This window comes from Pezoporus wallicus, unplaced genomic scaffold, assembly GCF_028554395.1.
Source record: "Pezoporus wallicus isolate ANWC-B61680 ecotype Strahan unplaced genomic scaffold, APGP_CSIRO_Pwel_v1 contig_1181, whole genome shotgun sequence".
Classification (NCBI taxonomy): domain Eukaryota; kingdom Metazoa; phylum Chordata; class Aves; order Psittaciformes; family Psittacidae; genus Pezoporus; species Pezoporus wallicus.
In genome coordinates, this window is record NW_026641428.1 from 4633804 (window position 1) to 4651680 (window position 17877).

General features: G+C 49.3%; 1 protein-coding gene across 1 annotated transcript in view; it reads left to right on the forward strand.

The window, feature by feature from the left end:
• The first annotated feature begins 338 nt into the window (after positions 1 to 338).
• GAD1 (glutamate decarboxylase 1) overlaps positions 339 to 17877 on the forward strand; it is a 32280-nt gene continuing 14741 nt past the window's right edge. The window contains exons 1-7 of the mRNA XM_057423740.1: positions 339 to 671; positions 1837 to 1974; positions 3843 to 3905; positions 8687 to 8836; positions 9566 to 9808; positions 11787 to 11877; positions 16683 to 16795. Coding sequence (XP_057279723.1) covers positions 1905 to 1974; positions 3843 to 3905; positions 8687 to 8836; positions 9566 to 9808; positions 11787 to 11877; positions 16683 to 16795 — 730 coding nt within the window. The 5' untranslated portion in view covers positions 339 to 671; positions 1837 to 1904. The remainder of the gene's footprint in view (positions 672 to 1836; positions 1975 to 3842; positions 3906 to 8686; positions 8837 to 9565; positions 9809 to 11786; positions 11878 to 16682; positions 16796 to 17877) is intronic.

The following is a 17877-nucleotide window of genomic DNA, read 5'->3' on the forward strand; positions in this document are numbered from 1 at the left end:
GGGGTGACCGGCAGGGCACATAGAGCCCTCGGCACCGGGGAGGGGGAGTTGCTAAGCTGCCGTTGTCACGGACCCCTCCTGGCTCATCTGTGGCCCGCACCGTGCTGAGGGGAGCCGCACGGGGCCGCAAGGACGGTCGGCGAGGTGGTTCGGCCCCTCTGCCGGTACGCTGAGGTGCGCGGTGCTCTGCCGCCTGTTAACAGCCGGTGACCCCGGGTCACGCGAATGCTAGAGAGGAAGAGCCCCCAGAGCCGGCCGCACAAGGGACTCGGCGGGGGACTTGCCGGCAGAAGCCCCTGCCCGGGGTGTCCGGGTGGCCTCCCCGCCGCCTCTGGGCAGCCCCACCGTCGCGGAGCGAAGCAGACGGGGTGCGGTGGGTCGTCCCTCCCCGCCCCAGCCGGTCCCCAGCCCTGGTGCGGAGCGGGGCGGAGGGGGTGGCGGCAGCTCTGTGACTCATGCCTGCGTCGCAGCAGATCAACCGGCGATTCACGCTTTTAAAAAAGCAAATCCGAGCACTTCTGGAAAAAAAGGTCATCTCGCATTAAATTCCGCGGCACGATTGGTATTCCGACGTCGTGTCTGGCTGAGTTTATAAGCAGCGGGTCGCTCTCAGGCTGGAGTCATCCTGCCTGCCTGGGCTCCCACAGTACCAGTGTCAGCTCGCGCCCTCGGTAAGTCTCCTCTAAACAGCATCCTGTTTTTTCAGACCTTTGGGAACCTCTTTGAGAATCTGGAGCTTTTTTTCTTTTTCCTAAAATCGGTTTTGGTTGCTGTCATACCTACAGAGGGATAACGGGTATTTTAAGACAGCCAGAGCCTTAGACGTTGTGTTAACCTGTTACTTCACTTCCAGGCATTGTCTAGAGAATCTCTTCTGCTTTGTGGTTTTATTACAAAAGTGAAATACCTCTTTTCAATTGGAATCATTGATCCGTTGAGTTTACACGCGGGCGTAAATCCGCCCAGCAGTGGAAATGAATCCCTAGCTACCGACTTGGAAAAAGCTAACAAAGGAAGCGTTTGTTCGTTACCGCAACCTTCATTTTCTGTACAAGGGGAATAAACCAAATCTCAGGTAGCTGCGAGGACAAAGAGGCGAGCGGGGCGCTGACCCGGCAAATTTCGATCAGTGACCCTGTATTGGTTATTGGAATGCGGTGTCGGCCAGGGAAGATCTGAACATCTGGCTAGGAACGAGGGCTGGTCCAGCACCCTCCTTCCCCAGACAGACATACCTCCTCCTGCCATTTATGCAGCTGAAAGCAACGAGAACGAGCGCTGTTTAGTGCTGAAGCTTGGGCTTGTCCCCGTTTGCTGAAACATGCGTGTGCAAATACACATTTGTGTGATGCCTGCTGTTGGACCTGGGCAAAACACGCATTTGTGGTGGCGGAGGTATATCTGACAGTATTCCCTGAATGTTTAGCCAGGCGTGTGTCTGGGGCTCGGATGGTAACACACAGAAACGGGCTCCGTTTGGGATTGTAGGTCGTTTGGGCAGGTGATTTCGAAGCCCGCTTTGTACATTGGTCTCCGTCTGACGCGAGTCAGATAATTGCTTTGCTCGGCGGCTAGCGATATAATTGCGATAGACTTCATGCTCTGCTAAATCCGTCATTCAGGCTCGGGGTGAGTGGGGGGAGCGCCGCGGCATCCAGAGGAGAGACGGGCTGGCTCTTGAGGCTGTCGAGGCATTTCTCCTTCCCGTCCCACCCCCGCCCGGGACCTGCGCGGCTGAAGCTGGGTTGCAGACCACCGCCCGCCTGCCCCCGGACGGGACTCCGGTGTGGTTCTGCGGGGGACCAGACTTCTAAACCCTCCTTTTCTTCCTTCCAGCAAATCCCATCCCTCGAAGGAATATCCGAGGAAACCTGGGCTCCGGGGACTGGGTCTTTACTGAAGGGATGGCTTCCTCCGCTCCCTCGTCCTCCAACGACGCTCCGGACCCCGCCCCGACTAACTTACGACCCACAAGTAGGTTTAAATATTTTCCTCGTTTAAAGTGTTTTGGAGGTTTCCTCCACCTAGGCTGGGAAAGACCAATTTCGAAACAAAACGATAAATCCGCGAAGCCCCTTTCTGTGCCCTTCAGCAAGGTGCGGAAAGTGTTCTACACAAAGAAACCATCTTCCTGGTGGGAGCGGGAGAGGTTGGTGTGGCGGATAACACGCTGGAAGGAAAAGCCCACCTCAACGGCCAGCTCTGCCTTTATCTTACAGACACATTTGAGAGATCTAAACTCTAAAATGAACCCCCCAGATGGCAAATCAGGATGTTGTAAGGGAGGTTGTGGAGAAAAGAATGAGTTAAAGGGCGAAGTGGCTTAAAGCGGCTGTTCCCCCCCCTTATATTTTATAAATGCTAATGCTGCAGCTTCCTTTCAGCCTACGCTGAAGCCTGTAATCAAGCGAAATTTGGATGCTAATTGTAGCTTTTCAAAGCCTTTTGTTCCTAATTGCTTCGAATTCGCCTTGAGTTATTGAGGTGTGAGTGGGAAGCAGAGGCTGCTGCAGGTGGATAGAGAAACGGTTTATAGCCCCGCCAGGCAATTCAGACCGTCGCCTACTGAAAATAAAGAAAAAAGAAGCTCGACGCTATAAAGCCTCAGAGACAAAGAGCGGGCAGCAGTATGAGAGGTTGTCAGGCACAGCAAAGCGGGGAATAGCTTTTACCCTGAAAGGGCTATGAGGCATGAGCATAGGGGCCGTTATGGTCATTATTCTGCAGCTGGAAGGAGCGAAGGAGGGGGCGAAAGGCAGCACAGGTCTTGTTCCGGGCGGGGTGTCGGGCACCGCTGCCGTCGGCTTGAGGTGTCATACGCAGAAATCGAATTAAATGCAACGCGTCTAAACAGGAGATCGCAGCTGGGAGCAGCTCCCCACCCCACCCTGCCCTGCCCTGCCCTGCCCTACCTACCCGCCCGGGCTCCCCGCCTCTGGGAGAGCAGCGCCCAGCCGAGAGGGCTCATCCGCCCGGCCCGCCCGCTCCTCCCCCCCACCCCCGCCGGGGACTCGGCAGCCGCCCGCCCCGGCTGGTCGGCCCCTGCCCAGCCGCTCTGTGTCTTCCCCTTTCACGCCCTGGCGCTCCCTCGGCTCCGGGGCCCCATCAGCGACACCACACACCCGCCCCGGCAGCCCTCTCTGCTCCGCTGCGGCCACTGCCGACCCCGCGGCTGCCCCTGCCGACCCCGCGGCTGCCCCAGGGCTGCAAGCGAGGGCCCGAGGAGGTTTGGTTGTGCCTTGTGCCGTGACCGACGCTCCTCCATCTCATCCCCGACCTTCGCCCCCCACTTCTCCCGGGCTGGGCTGGGGCCGACCGGGACGTGACTGCCACACCGGCGCTGCCCCCTCCCAGGAGCCTCTCGGCGGCTTTTCCACGGCCATGCAGGGCCCACGGGAGAAGGGTTGCTGGCCCCGGGGCAGCCACACCGATGCCCGGGCCGGATCGCGGAGCATAGAGCTCTCCGGAGGAGGGGCCCGGCCGGGAGCATCCCTGGAGCGGCCGTCGACGGCTCGTCAGTCCGTCCGAGGTTTAGTCATGCAAGTCCGATCATGTAGTCAAATACTATTTTTCACCCAATTAATTCTTGAACTCTTTAGTGACCCCATTTCACGCCACTTTATTTTAAGCTGCCACTTCCCTGGAGCCCCGCCAGTAAATTATTAGATGCTCAGGTCCCGGGTGCTCTCGTCTCGGCGGGCCAGCCTGTCACCTCGCTGTCAGCTGGGGCTTAGCTGCCCCGCGTCCGGCACGCTCCGGCGCCGCCAAGCTTGGAAGCAGCCGCTCCTCACGGAGGGGCCGGGGCGGACGCCCCAGCGGAACGATTCTGTCTTCTCTTCCAGCTTACGACTCATGGTGCGGTGTGGCTCATGGGTGCACCAGGAAGATCGGGCTGAAGATATGCGGTAAGTCCGCCCGTGCCTCGCCGTACGGAACCCACCCCGCCGTGCTTCGCGCAGGGGCCCGGGGTCCTTCCTCCGCGGGTCGGGGCAGCGCCGGGGACCGGGCTCGAGCGCCCCCTGCCGGCCGTACGGAGGCCTTGGCCCCGCCGCTGGCCCCGGCCCCCGTTCCCCTCTTTGGATTTGCTTTGGCTGAGGACTTCCTCGTCCGCCGCAGGAGGTTTGGCTGCCGGCCCCGCCACCCCTCCTCTGTGTGTGTATGTGCAGGAGCCAACCCGGGGAGGGGGAAGAGCAGGGCCCGTCGGGGAGGCTGGCGGCGAGGAACAAGCCGGGGGTTTGGCTGCCTCTCGCTGTCTGAAATTTTTCAGCCTTATCTGACTGGAAAATACGGATCTCCTGGGGGAAAAAGATTAACGAGAGCCTTATTAAAGAGCAATTCGTCAGCTTGCTGTGCTGGTAAGATAGCGCTGGCAGCCAGTCAGCGCGCAGACACTGAAATGCAGGAAGGAAAACAAATGCACAATCAGATCGCAACGTTATAGCAAGAGATTCATTTGCAGATAACAAGCTGTCTTCAGATTTCTCAGTAGCGCCTTCACTTTCAGAGACAGTCAAATCTTCAGTTTGTGACGGGCAGAATTGTTCCGCGTAGCCCTTGCCCCTTATGAATAGCAATTATTTCCCATTTTCCTCAGCTCTCTCTTTTGGGGGGTGGGAAATTAGTCCGTGGGAGAAACGGGCCTTTTTTCAAAGCCAAGATATATTTAAACCTCTTGCCCTACTTGCCTGAGTCGAAGCTCATTCGCTAAACATTTTGTTACCTGGAAGTTTGGACTGGAAAAGAACCAGGCTGGGAACGTTTAGCCCTGTGTCTATTAGCGATTTCATTGGTACCCGCAGGCGACATTAACGAGTAGTGGCTAAGTTCTATAAATAGCTCCTGATCCGGGTTTAATGGACCGTTTCACTACCAGCCTAGTCAGTGGCTGTAGCGATGGGCTTTTTCATCATCGTTTTAATTTAGCCCGGCAAGCAGAACTGATAAAGTAACGCGCCGTTAGGCTTGTTCCGTGTTGCTAGACTACCAGGGTTACGGAGGGACAGAGCGGTTTCGCCCGGTGGACTCAAATACACTGCAAATGAAATATCCCACCATTTTGGATCTGAGACAGAGTGCAGTAGAAGCAGTGTGATGGAGTTCAAAACAAGCAGGGCTGCTGTGGGTTTGGCTCTGGTTTCCCTTGCTGGCTGTTGTGGGCTTTTTTCCCCCGCTGTTTTGCGCGAAGAGTACACACATCAGTGATTGTGTATTGAGAATGATCACATTCGGTCGCGACCACTGGATTCGCTCGTCTGAGCCCTCCCACTTGAATCTGTAACACCTTCACAGAGAGGGAAGGTTGCCTTTGGTAAATAGATGAGACAAGCATTAAGGTTGCCCGGAACCCTAATTAAACATGCTAAACCAGTTGACGTTTGACTATTACAGATATCCCCTCGTCCTTACCTTTCATAAGGCATCATTCAGGACCTTAAATATGGCTCAGACACAAAGCTATAGTAAATCAGGCGCCTCGGAATTGTTCTTGCTGTGTGTATCACACAGAAATCGATTCATTTTAAACTAAATAAGGGTTGAGCTCAGCGACAAGGCAGGTCTTGAACAATGAGTCCGTTCTTCCACCTGTGTTGTATATTAGGGGGTTGACGTTTTCGGTAATTACATATCCAAGGTGTAAATTCTTCTCGAACTGACCGATTTGATTAGCTTTTTTACTTTCTGGTTGAAGGCCACTGTCTAGAAAGAACCCAGCCGCTGCCACACCCCCACGCTGCTCGTCTCTGCACATCCGCTTAAAAGGAAACATATTTTAAAGGGGTTTAATGAACTGTCACAGCACGCGAAGTACGGCCAGGTTTCCCCCTGTGCCTGGAGTTGCTCGCTACACCTTTCACTCCCACCCCAACAACTATTGCTGCTCTTTGGACCAATCCTGCTGGCATGTGCTCGGCGCCAGTGGAAATACTGGAAGTAGTAAAACTGCTCAGGTGCGTCTTCAGCTTCTCGGCCCGGGCAGCTGATGGTTCCCGGCTGAAGCGAGCAACGCAGGAAGAGGGATTTCAAAAGCAGCCATGTAGGTTAGAAACTCGGCTCCTCTGCGGAGTCAGTCGGATTTACGACGCTGAGGGCACCGGGGTCTCCTGCAGCTGCCACCGACGTGCACCAGGGCCGGGCGGGCCCATTCCTGCCGCGGAAGCTGGCTCGGCGCCCCCGCAGAGTTGCGAGGCTGAACTGAAGTCACGCCGGATTTGTGGTCACGCTGAAGACCGAGAAACCTCCTCACCAGCCTGTTTCAGTCGGCTTTTAAAAACTCGGCCTCTTAAAGCGGATCGCTAAGAATTCCTCTCTTTGGAGCACCTGCGGGAGATGGCGGCTTCCGGGAAAGGCTGCGCTCCCCGCTGCTACAGGACAAGCAGCGCGGTTGCTGTTTCAGGAGCTGCTACTTGGTAGATCTCTCCTACCCTGACCTTACTTTTCACGTGGGATACGGATGAAGCCGATTGCCGCGGCAGTCAGGGATCCCATCCCAAGAGGGCGGACTGCAGCGCTGCCCCACAGCCGGGCGCGGGTCTGCGCTGGGAAGCGGCCTCTATCTCAGGGGAAAAGCCAGGAACAGGAAGGTCCTCGCCGGGCTCCGCATGTACCGGAGCCTCCAGGTCCCTGAGGTACTGATGTGGCCGAGGGACCTGGGCGAGCACGTATTATCCATGGTCGAGCAAGCCGGTGCCGGACGGCAGCAAGTTCCTCCTTCAGGGCTCTGGAGACGCCCCACTGTCGGGCGCGCGCATCCGCGGTCTGATGGGTCCCGTGTGAAGCCGCTCCGAGCCCCAGCTGATCCCGCCGACGTCTGTACATAATAATGGAGCCGGGAGACCCCTCGGGAAGAACCGCCGCTAAGTCTTTTGAGCGAGGGATGGGCTCAGTGGCCCAGCGTGCTGCCACCGCTGCCTCCTTGGTGTGGCTCTGATTAGGCCAGACCCTTCAGGGAAGCCCCGGCCTTTCTGAGGCCGAACCGGAGGCAGCTGCAGCAGTTCTCTGTTACCGAGGAGCTACACGCTCCTTTTCCACCGAAGCCTCCGAAGGATGCTTGTCTGCGCGCCGAGAAGGGCAGCGGTTGCGCGGCGGGGAGCTCTCCTGTGCTTGTGGTGGTCTCTTCTATAATTCTTCACGCTGAGCATCGCCTGCTGGAGCCTAAAAGAAAGACAAATGGAAAAAGAAAGCCAATTGAAGCCACAGGAGCTGGGGCAAGAGGATCCTGCCGGAATTCAGTCTAGACCGAACCTGCTTCCCTAGCAGCCGGTCCTCCTAGCTATTGGAGCTAGTGGTCACTGCAAGGGCCGTTAAAGCAGTAACAAACGTAATCGATCCTAGACACCTGCTCAACACGCAAGAAGAGAGTTTTTATTGTAAGTCGTATTCCTAAATGCATCGTAAAAAGAAACTAATCAGTAGATCAATACTTAAAGGCAAAATGTGGAACGTTCACTGAAAGATTGGGCTTGACAAACCTGCCTGTGAATTGCCCTCCTGGAGACGCATTTGGACTCCCTTTTGAGTAGGGACATGGGCCCAGCAGCTCAGTGTCCGGCTGCAGAGGTCCGCAGCCCCGGGTCGCTGTCGGGGCTCCGGAAGGTTGGAGCGTTTGGTTGGGAATCAGAGTGTGCTGGAGAGAAGCAGCATCGCGGGAAGAGGGTGAACGGAGTTACGGCGTTGGTTTCCTTCCTCGTAAAGTTCTCTGGCAAATGTCCCCAGCGGCGACGAGCGTTGCTTTCAGTTGCGACTTGTTTTATAAGGAAAAAGAGGCTGGCGCTGCCGTTCCGTCTCCTCCACAGGTTCAGGCACGCTCGCTGCAGCCCGGGAAGTCAAAATCTGATGCCTTCGTTCATAAAGAAAAGCCCGACGCTATGCATTCTTTAATGGGCATGGGTTTAACGGGTCAGATGCTGAAAACGAAATGTTCTCCCTGCCTTGTTAAAGTGGTCTGGTCTCGTTACTCGCCATAAGCCTTGCGTGGCGCCCACCGCCCTATTTCTGGGGGTGAAGGGATTTATTTTTGCCGCTGCACATACAACAGCAGTTGTGATCGCCTCCTGGGCGCCAGGGCTGCGTCTCCGGTGAGAATGGAGCTCCTGGCACCTCGGGCGTGATCGGTCTTTGTACCACAGCATCTTTCCAGGTGGAAAATCCGTGTCTCCTGGGCACGTGCCGGTAGGTACGGATAGCGGGGAAGTGGTGTTGGTGAGCGCCGCTCAGAGCTCTGGCGCTCTCAGGGCGGCTGCTCCGGAATGGCTGTTCCTTCTCCTGCCTTTTGTGCGTGAGAGCACGATGAGAACTGAAAGCGGCCCTGATTTTAATCATACATCATTGCCCCTGTTAGGTCCATAAACTTCGCCTGCAGGCTGAAATAGCATTGACTCATCCTGAACTCTCTTCCAGTGGCTGGTTACTGAAGTGGAATCTGTCTGATCGACTTAATAAGAATTTACCACTGCACTAAATGACGAAAATTTGTTTTTTTGCATGGCTGCGTTTTTGCAGTTGATGGCATTTTGAGCTCTCCCTCCTTGAGGCAAATAATCCCCATAAATACTCTTATTCCTGACCTCGTTAGTCAGATTCAGAGCCAACACCGCTTAGAAACGTTGTCTAGCGAGCTGCTTTGGGTATTTCGACATGTTAGGAAGTGAGAAAACTCTGACCTGTGCACCTTGCAATAACAACGTAGGGTTCCTGCAAAGGACCAACAGCCTGGAAGACAAGAGCCGGATCGTCAGCTCTCTGAAGGAAAGGCAGTCCTCCAAGAGCCTTCTGGCGTGCGAGAAGGAATCCAGGTTCCGGCGTACCGAGACAGACTTCTCCAATTTGTATGCCAGAGGTAAACACTCCTCATAGTTTCTGCTTGCTCCAGCTCAGGCACGTCCCTTAGCAGTCTGTCCTCACCTCCCTTGGAAGCGTAGCCAGGTGCAGCCCGTGATTTAGCCTGGCTGTTTTTGAATGAGGCTCTGGGTGCCTGTTTGCTGACAGCCGCCCTGGAGATGTGTAAAAGTTTCTTGAAATGCAGTTTCCCGTTATAGGAGCTGATCTCTCGCAGCTCAGCTCCAGCTGTTCCTCTGGGGTCATTCCAGATCTAGCCTCCGGGAGGAGAGTCGTTTAATATTGTGCTTCCTCCTCAGTAAAATAGCAGAGAAGCCGACTGTGATTGCTGGAACTGGACCAGGAGGGTGGGGAAGTGAAACGGATCCCTTCGCGGGTGGCGGGGGGAAGCGGTGCAGGATAAGGGCAGTTGGGGTTTGGGGTGCTTTTGCCCCCCTCACGGAGGTAGCATTGCAGGGCATACTCTTGCCAGGGTGCTTCGGAGGTGCACCGGCTGTTCCCGTAGGCAACCTGGGCTCACCCTTCCCCACCGCGGACAGGGGCAGCACCCCGGGACAGCGGCGTGTTTCTTTTCGCCGGGGAAGGAACGGGGCAAAGCGCCCGCCCCGCTACAGCCTGCGTAGGGGCCGCGGCTGCCACCCAGGTCCTGGAAATCCTGCAGGCGGCCGAGGCAGTTTCATCTCCAGCTCTCCCTCCCAAAGCAGGCGCTGACAGCTGGTTTATCCCGTAGATTTGCTGCCCTCCAAGAATGGCGAGGAACAGACCATGCAGTTCCTGCTGGAGGTTGTGGACATCCTCCTCAACTACGTGAGGAAGACATTTGATAGATCCACCAAAGTGCTGGACTTCCACCACCCGCACCAGCTTCTGGAGGGTATGGAGGGCTTCAATTTAGAGCTGTCGGACAACCCGGAGTCCCTGGAGCAGATCCTGGTGGACTGCCGGGACACGCTGAAATACGGAGTGAGGACAGGTAGGTTTTCTCACACTGGACAGTCTCTCCAGGGGCTTTTCTCTGGCCCACAGTAAAGGGAGCCAGCATTCTCTCCATGCCTTCTACTCTGCCTCCTTGGAGGCTCAGGCCCAGGGCTGTCTGCAGGCGCTTGAAAAGGTCTCTGCTCAGAAACTGAAGTTATTGATACTCCATCCATCCCCGGTGGCCAGGGCTCAGTGCTGTTTGCAGAGCCCAGAAACAAGTTTTTAAGATGTAATCTCTTTCACTTGATGAAATGCGAGCTGTCTGTATCTCTGGGGAGCAATATCATTAGGTAAATGAGGGCATAAATGACACTGAATTTGCAGTTATGTTCACGAGACATTTAATGAAAAATAGACTGGAATGTTAGGAATCATCAATAAAAGGAACCCTGTGGATTTCAGCCCATTAGCCAGGAGCCCCCCAAGTCCAGGTGTTTCTGAATCAGATAGAAATGCCCCTTTATAATCTTTCGCTGGGTGAGCCGGGCTCTAGAGCAAAGTCTGTGCTCTTTCAGGTTCTTGGGCCTGAAATGTTTAATCATATATCAGCAAAAAGCTCGGCTGGCAAAAAGCCCTAACCAAGCATGTCGGGAATTGGAGCGGTAACGGAGTGGAGGCCGTGCCTGCCCTCCTCAGTCCTGCTCCAGCGTCTGAGGGCTGCTGAGCTCTGCCCGGCGAGCTGCCCTCTTCGGCGCTGCTTGGCTCGGCAAGTGCTGCTTGGGAGCTGTAGCGGTAGGCTTTTGTTTGCCCGCCTCTGGCCAGGCAGTTGTAGCTTATCCCGATATCTGTTCCCTGGAACTTTCTTGGGGCTGGCCGGACCCATCCCCCGGAGCTGAGGTACAGGTGTCCCGTCTCTCATAAGCTCTGTTCAAAGCAGCACCTGGTGCAGCTTTAAAGGAGAGCTGCCCGGGCCGTGTGATGGCCCAGGACACACACCCTGGCTTCCCGGGCTCACGTTCTCTCTCCGGGCTAATCTCCCTCTGAAGCCAGCGGACCCGAGTCTGCTGCCCAGCCTCAAGAGACGGCAGGCTCGTTGACGGCTTTTGGGGGTGTCAGCGAAATGTCAGCTTCCCAAACTGCGTGTCATGGTGAGGGAGGGAAGTGGTATCTGTGGAACCAGCCCTGAACTGCTTGGCTCCCGGGATAAGAGCAGCCTGGCCGCTTCCCCCCGTCCTCCCCATGTCCCACAGTTTCCTTGGCAACATCCCCTTCAGGATGCGCCGGGACGTGGCAGCGCCGGCAGGCTCACGCTTCCAAAAGTCCCCTCTGACATCGCTGGGAGCAGAATTGCATTTATTTCTTTATGTCAAATGATGCTGATGTTCCCCATGATGAGCCAGATGCGACGTGACAGGGTCCCTCCGGGCGTCGAGCGCTGACCCCGCTCTCGGACTGGGCTGTCCCCAGCGTGTCATCTGCATGTCCTTTCCCAAGAGAGCTGAGGCGAGGGCTAAATCATGACAGTTTCCTCCTCCCCTCTAAGGTACCAGCAGGGGACCGGCTCCTCCGCACCCCTCCTGTACCAGGCAGCCTCTGTACCAGCTCTGAGACTTCCCATTTCTCCCTATTCAGATGCAAATGATCCCAGCCCCCGCAAACTGTCACTGCCAAATACACCCTCCACTTGTCTCCCTCTGACAGCTCGATTTCCCGGTCGGGACGGGCGGCTCTGGAGTTGGGCTAGCCCTTGCACGGGTTCTGAAGGTGTTCACGGGCTCAGTCGGCTCCTGGGTGCTGTCTTTTAATTTAAACGCTAATGATTCCATACAGGAGCTCCTTCCCAAGTGGCTTTTCAAGTTCTGAACAAGACCGTTGACGGTCTCCCCGTAAGCAGGACTTGCTTTGAAAACCTCGCTACGAGTGTGTCACAACTGCAAAGCTATGGTTTGTGTCAGAATGGTTGGACGCTTTAACTCTGAAACCTGACATTTACCGGTGGAGTTGCTCTAAGTTGCTCTCAATTCTGTTTGCAGGTCATCCTCGCTTTTTCAATCAGCTCTCCACAGGGCTGGACATCATTGGCCTGGCCGGGGAGTGGCTGACATCGACTGCTAATACGAACATGTAAGCAGTATCTTCTTGTCAGCGTCTTTGAGCTGTGCTCGCTGGGGCTGCCAGCTAGCATGGTAGATGTGCATTGTCACAGACCTGTGTGATTTTCTTCTGTAAGTGACAGTTGCTGCTTCTTCAATAAAAGCATCTCCTATTTTTCTTAATGTGGCAGCAATGCAGTGAAAACTGTTCAATAAAGGTGAACGGTTTCACATTTCTGATCAACAGAAATGCAAATATCCCAGAACACATGGTAAGTTAAATATGATGATTCCAATATAATCACATGAAATGACTTTTTCTTCTATTGGACCAATCTTCTTTATTCTTTCCTGATTTCTTGTTAAAGCTTTGTCTCTAGACTGAGTAATTCTGCAGCTTCTGGGTGTCTTCAAAAGGATTTAAAATGTACCATTGAAAATTGATTTGATGATAATGAAGGAACTAGTCTAAGATTTATTAAAATTGTATATAAATAAATAAATGGAAGTATTAAAAAGTTAAATTTTACATCTAGAACATAATGATGAGGCCTAGAACAACCTGGTCTAGTGAAAGGTATCCCTGCTCATGGCAGGGGTGTTTGGAACTAGATGATCTCTAAGAGCCCTTCCAAGCCAAACCATTATATGATTTTATGAGTCTCAGAAACTTTCCCTAATTTTTCTTGACCTCAAAATGAATGAAAGCTAGATATAAATGTAATGTATTATGCTGTTTTTTTGCAGAGTGTAATTAATGACCCCCCCCAAAAAAAAAAACCCACACCACCAAACACAAAAAACCTAGCCAGTTTTTATTTATATATTTAATTATATTTGTGCATGCTAAAAAAATATGATCAGAGTCCAAATACTTGGTCAGGTAACAGATTGCTCTGTTTTAGTCCTGTATTGGATGTGTTTTAACTCTAAAGCTGTCTCTGTATTGTTTGTTGCTAATTGGCTGAACACAGGAAAAGTATCTGCAGATGGGGAGGACAATAATATTGTCACTGGCCCATCCATAAGTATAAGGTTCATTAAATATAGTTGATTACTAGCAGCTCTGTGTAGATGATAAGCTGTGCTTGTTTTGTGACAATAGCAATATAAAAAAAATACAGAAGGTCCTCCAGCCAAAACTAGCTTGCTCTTCATAATCCTCTTCTCAGTTAGTTCTCTGGTCACTAAAAATTGGTATACGATATTCAGATTTAAAAGTTGATTGGGAAGAAACCCCAGCAATATATATTGTAATTGTAAAACAAGTTTTGCAAAGTGCTTTAAAGTGTGAAAACAAATCTGATTGTATTTCTAAAAGAAAACTGGTTATATATTGTCCCTCCATGACTAAAACATACTTCAGGGCATGTCACTTTTTGCAAGCCCCTTTTTTTTTGACTTAGTCATCCTAGCTTAGTTATCCTTTTGTAATCAATTGTACAAATCCAATAGTACATAATGGAACTCAGCTACATGGCAGACTGTGGTTGTATTATGAAATATTGACATCATTATTAAGAAAATTGAACTCACTTCTGAAGAGTAACTTCTCTTTTTAAAATGAGGTCACTTTTTCCTGTTTAGCTATTTATCAGTTCGCTTTTTAAACCAGTGTTGTAAAGCTGGTTTCTGATACATTTATGCTTATCTTGCATGTATCTTAAAAATGCTTCTCTAGAGTATGAAAATTAAGTATCTGTTTGCTTGTATGAGGTATAGCCAATGCAATATAATCATAGAATCGTTGACTAGTTAGGGTTGGAAGGAACCTTAAGGTCATCTAGTTCCAACCACCCCTACCATGTGCTGGGACACCTCACACTAGACCTTGCCGCTCAAGCCTCTGTCCAACCTGGCCTTGAACACTGCCAGGGATGGAGCATTTATCACTTCTTTGGGCAACCTCTTCCAGTGCCTCACCACCCTAACAGTAAACAATTTATTCCTTATATCCAATCTAACTTCCCCTGTTTAAGTTTTAACCCGTTACCCCTTGTCCTGTCACTACAGTCCCTTAATGAAAAGACCCTCCCCAGCATCCTTATAGGCCCCCTTCAGATACTGGAAGGCTGCTGAAGTCTCCACGCAGCCTCTTTTACCTCTTAATGCATCCTCTCTTTTTTTTTCAGCAAACCAAGGTCAACACGATATGATTTTAAATAACACAGTAATTGCAAGTAAGACTAAAGCAAGATGTCATAAAATATGATTCGAAGAACTGACAGAGAAGGTTATTAAAAATAGCCAAATCATCTCTGTGAGCTCTGGGAAACATATTATTTGTTTTGACCACTGTTCCAGCACAGAAAAACAAGTTCTGACCTTTACCTAGAAACTGTCGTAACCTTTTTCATTTAACACAAGTAAGTAACATTAACACTGGATTATGGTAGGGAATATTATCCATTTGCCTTTTTTTCTTTCTACCCATAAGCATTACTTAAAACATTAATGAACAATTAAAAATATATGTTTTGAGTACTCAAAACACCTGTACTCTGTTTTTTAATTGCATTAGGGAATGTTACTTAAATGTCACTGTGAAGATAATACATTAAATAAAACATAATAAGCTTCCCCCATTGACTTGGAAATAATGTATCAATGTGCTATTTATAGCTCAATCACTAATCAGAAGACCTTCAGGGTGGAAATTTCCGAAGCTGCTGTTATTCACCCAGCTCTAGGGATCTGTAGTCCAGGGCATTTGCTCACCATGCAGCAGACAGCTGAGTTAGAAAGCAATAATATTATGTGGAAGTTCTCTATGCCCACTGCTAGCTGAGCTGAGAACATTATGTTGGTGTTTTCAGTATAAAGCATTTGTGCTTATTAAGATGTAACATAAGAAAATGATGTAAAATACTTTATTCGCAGAATGCTTTTTGCATACTGACAAACAGGAGAACAGGTAGCTAGTATGATTTGGCCAGGTAAAATTGTTTGGCCTTTACATTAGAGCAGAATTAAGATAGCAGTGCCCACTACCAGAAGATCTGTTCATTTATTCTTTTAGTAAAGAGCTGAAACTCACAACTGTTTTAGTTAACTCATAATAATACCTGAAAAGGTTGTAACAGTACAAAAAATCTAGTCCTCATTTTTTGTCAGAATAGGTTCTAAAGTCAGACAGTTTCTTCCAAGCCAAGCACATTTTCTGTGTTTAACTGATTCTTTCAAAATCATGTAAGTTTAAAGCAAATATGTCAAATTGAACTTTAGCAAGATGTGATTTAAAAAATCATAGTGGCAATCTAATATAGCTGCATTGGCCTTATTTATAATCATCTGCAGTCTTCTTTTGTTTCTTTTTCAGTGTTTGGAGACTCAGAAAATAATTGCATAATAAAACAAATAATGCTATTTCACTTGGTTGTGGGTATATTCAAAATTCCCTGTGAATTCTTCATATTTTATATACAAAAAACGTATTTAATATTACGTATTTTTTTTGTACAAGCCTTGAAGTCTTCTGGGAAGTAAGTAAGGATCAGTATGCAAGGTCTCAGGGCAAAAATCAAAATGTGTTTAAACTGGTGGAAAAAAATCCCCTTGACTTAAATACGTCTTGTATTAGGCTGCAGTGATCCAGACACCACCGAATTCCTGTTGAATTCACCTGGTCATTCTGCCTAAATTAAGACTGGAATCTGTCCCAGTCTTGGGACCATTGTTTGCAGACGCCAACTGGTTTATTGGCAGCCCTAAATTCCAGACCAGTTGTTCAGCTGCCTGTGTCAGACAGTTCTAATGGTAATACAAGTAAATAAGAGGCATTTTGGCTTCTGAAAATAGCAGTTGCAACAATTAAATTACAAATGCAGTTTAAACTTAAAGGAATATTTTAAGAATAGTGGAGGATTTTCTCTGATGGACTAAGGACATGTAAGGGTTGAATTAAAAATTAATATTCTAACTAACCAGTGTAGCTGTAAGTAAAATACAAGCTTTTCAGACACGTTCCCTTCCTCATATCACTTCTTCTTGAAGTTTGTCAGACCTATCTGTAAAATATCATTTTAACATTGGAGAGACAACACGTGTGTTTTGGGCAAAATTGTTCAAGTGGAGGACATCAATCAGATCCAGAGTGTCAGGGTGTCATGTTCTTACAGATTCCTTTGGAAATCACAGGTTGCTTGCTGAGTTTCTCCCTGCTTCCTTTCCTCCCCTCCTTTTTTACTTTTACTTTTCCCTTGGTATACAGAGCAAGCAGAGTTTGTTTACAACAGCAGCAATTTATCCATGTACCTTGATGACCAAAAATGGTTGTATGGTTGTCACTTTCCATCCATGTATCTCTTTGTGACATCAGGGCATACCAGACTACGCAATGGTTTTGCCCTCATTAAGTGGATACAATAGTTGACTGCTGACTTGTTTTTAGTAATTGGTAATTAGAAAATCATCATTTATAATTACTCTTGACAGTTATCGATCACATGGTATTGTAGAAATAAGTTGTCCTTGAAGATAGTCAACAGAATAAATCCACATAATTAATTGTATTTAGACTTTGAAGCCCTAGTTCAATACTTCTAATTACAGTTGTGTTTAGCTCAGCAAAGTTCACTGTTTTCATAAGAATTTGGCAGTATGTTATTCCACAAGTGTGGAATTGGCACTTTGAGAAACAAATGTTTTACAGTACAATCTTGTACAACAATCAGCAGCGCTATGATGGTGATTGCTATACCAGAACCTCAATTTATAAGAAAACTTTTAGGAATCTGAAGAATTTTCAAAAAGAATCATAGACTAGGAATTTATTGTGTTTTTTAGAATCTCTATTTAATTCTGTTTGGTTGGGTTTTTTTTTCTTTATCTGTGCAGGTTCACCTATGAAATTGCCCCTGTTTTTGTCCTCATGGAACAAATAACACTTCGAAAGATGAGAGAGATTATTGGATGGTCAAACAAAGATGGCGATGGAATATTCTCACCTGGTGAGTTTTTGTTCTCTGTTTTGGTCATTCAACTAAAACTTCAGAAGTTAAAATAAGCATAAGCAGTTTCTGAATGCTCATCATATCTGTAACACAAAAGAATGTGTCATATATTTAGATGTAGGAATACTTTGTTTAAACATCCCACAGGAAAGTTGGGGAAAAAACCATCTTTGAGTATGGCTATGTATCATGGCTGGTCAACATTTTAACACTTGACTACAAGCTCTGATATATAGTTAAGCATTTAAACACCCTTTATTTTGGACTGATTTTCTGGAGGTGCTGAGCAACCACGATTCCTGCTGGTCAATAGCTCTTGGGAATCATGTGCTGACTTCTTTGGTTAGTGAGGATTTGAGCTTACAGTCAGAAAAATATTGTGATTGCCTGTGACATGGTATCTGGGACATCATCTGACTGAATTCACAAGTGTGATTCTAATATGAAGAACCAAGATAAAGTGTCTTACCATGAAGGTGGTACAAAGGCAGTCAGCAGCAACAGAAAAGCCTGGTAAACCATGTGGAAGTCCTGGGCCCATGTGTAGACAGTGTGGGTGCCCATCACAGCTTCAGGTTTCTGGATATGGTGTAGGAGGGACACCATCCTATTTCAGAGGAAGAAGGACAGTTCCACATCCTTTTGGAACAGCCCACATAAAATCCAGGAATGCACACTTGCTTGGTCTTCAGTCCCATCTGCTAAAAACGTACAGATGTTTCTCAGTGTTTTTGTGGATGAAGAAATATTAGAGGAAGAAGTTATCCTAGACTTTCTGGATGAGATTCATCTTACCAAATCTTGAGGTCTGTATTGTGGAACTGAGCTAATTTTCCTGGGCAATTTTTGGCAGTGAAGCAAATGAAATAGATGCTTTCCCTCAGTTCAGATTCTTCAAAAGTCATTGTCAAATTCAGATTAGCTGAATCATAGCCTGAAAAGCATCAAAGCGTCGCTTTCCCTTAACCAACTGTAAGGAAAGCTTGGCTGTAGAAATACAATTTTGAGGCATCTACTTTATATTTACAGTGAGATAGCATAAATCCATCCAGTATGCAACATTTCTTCATTCTCAGACA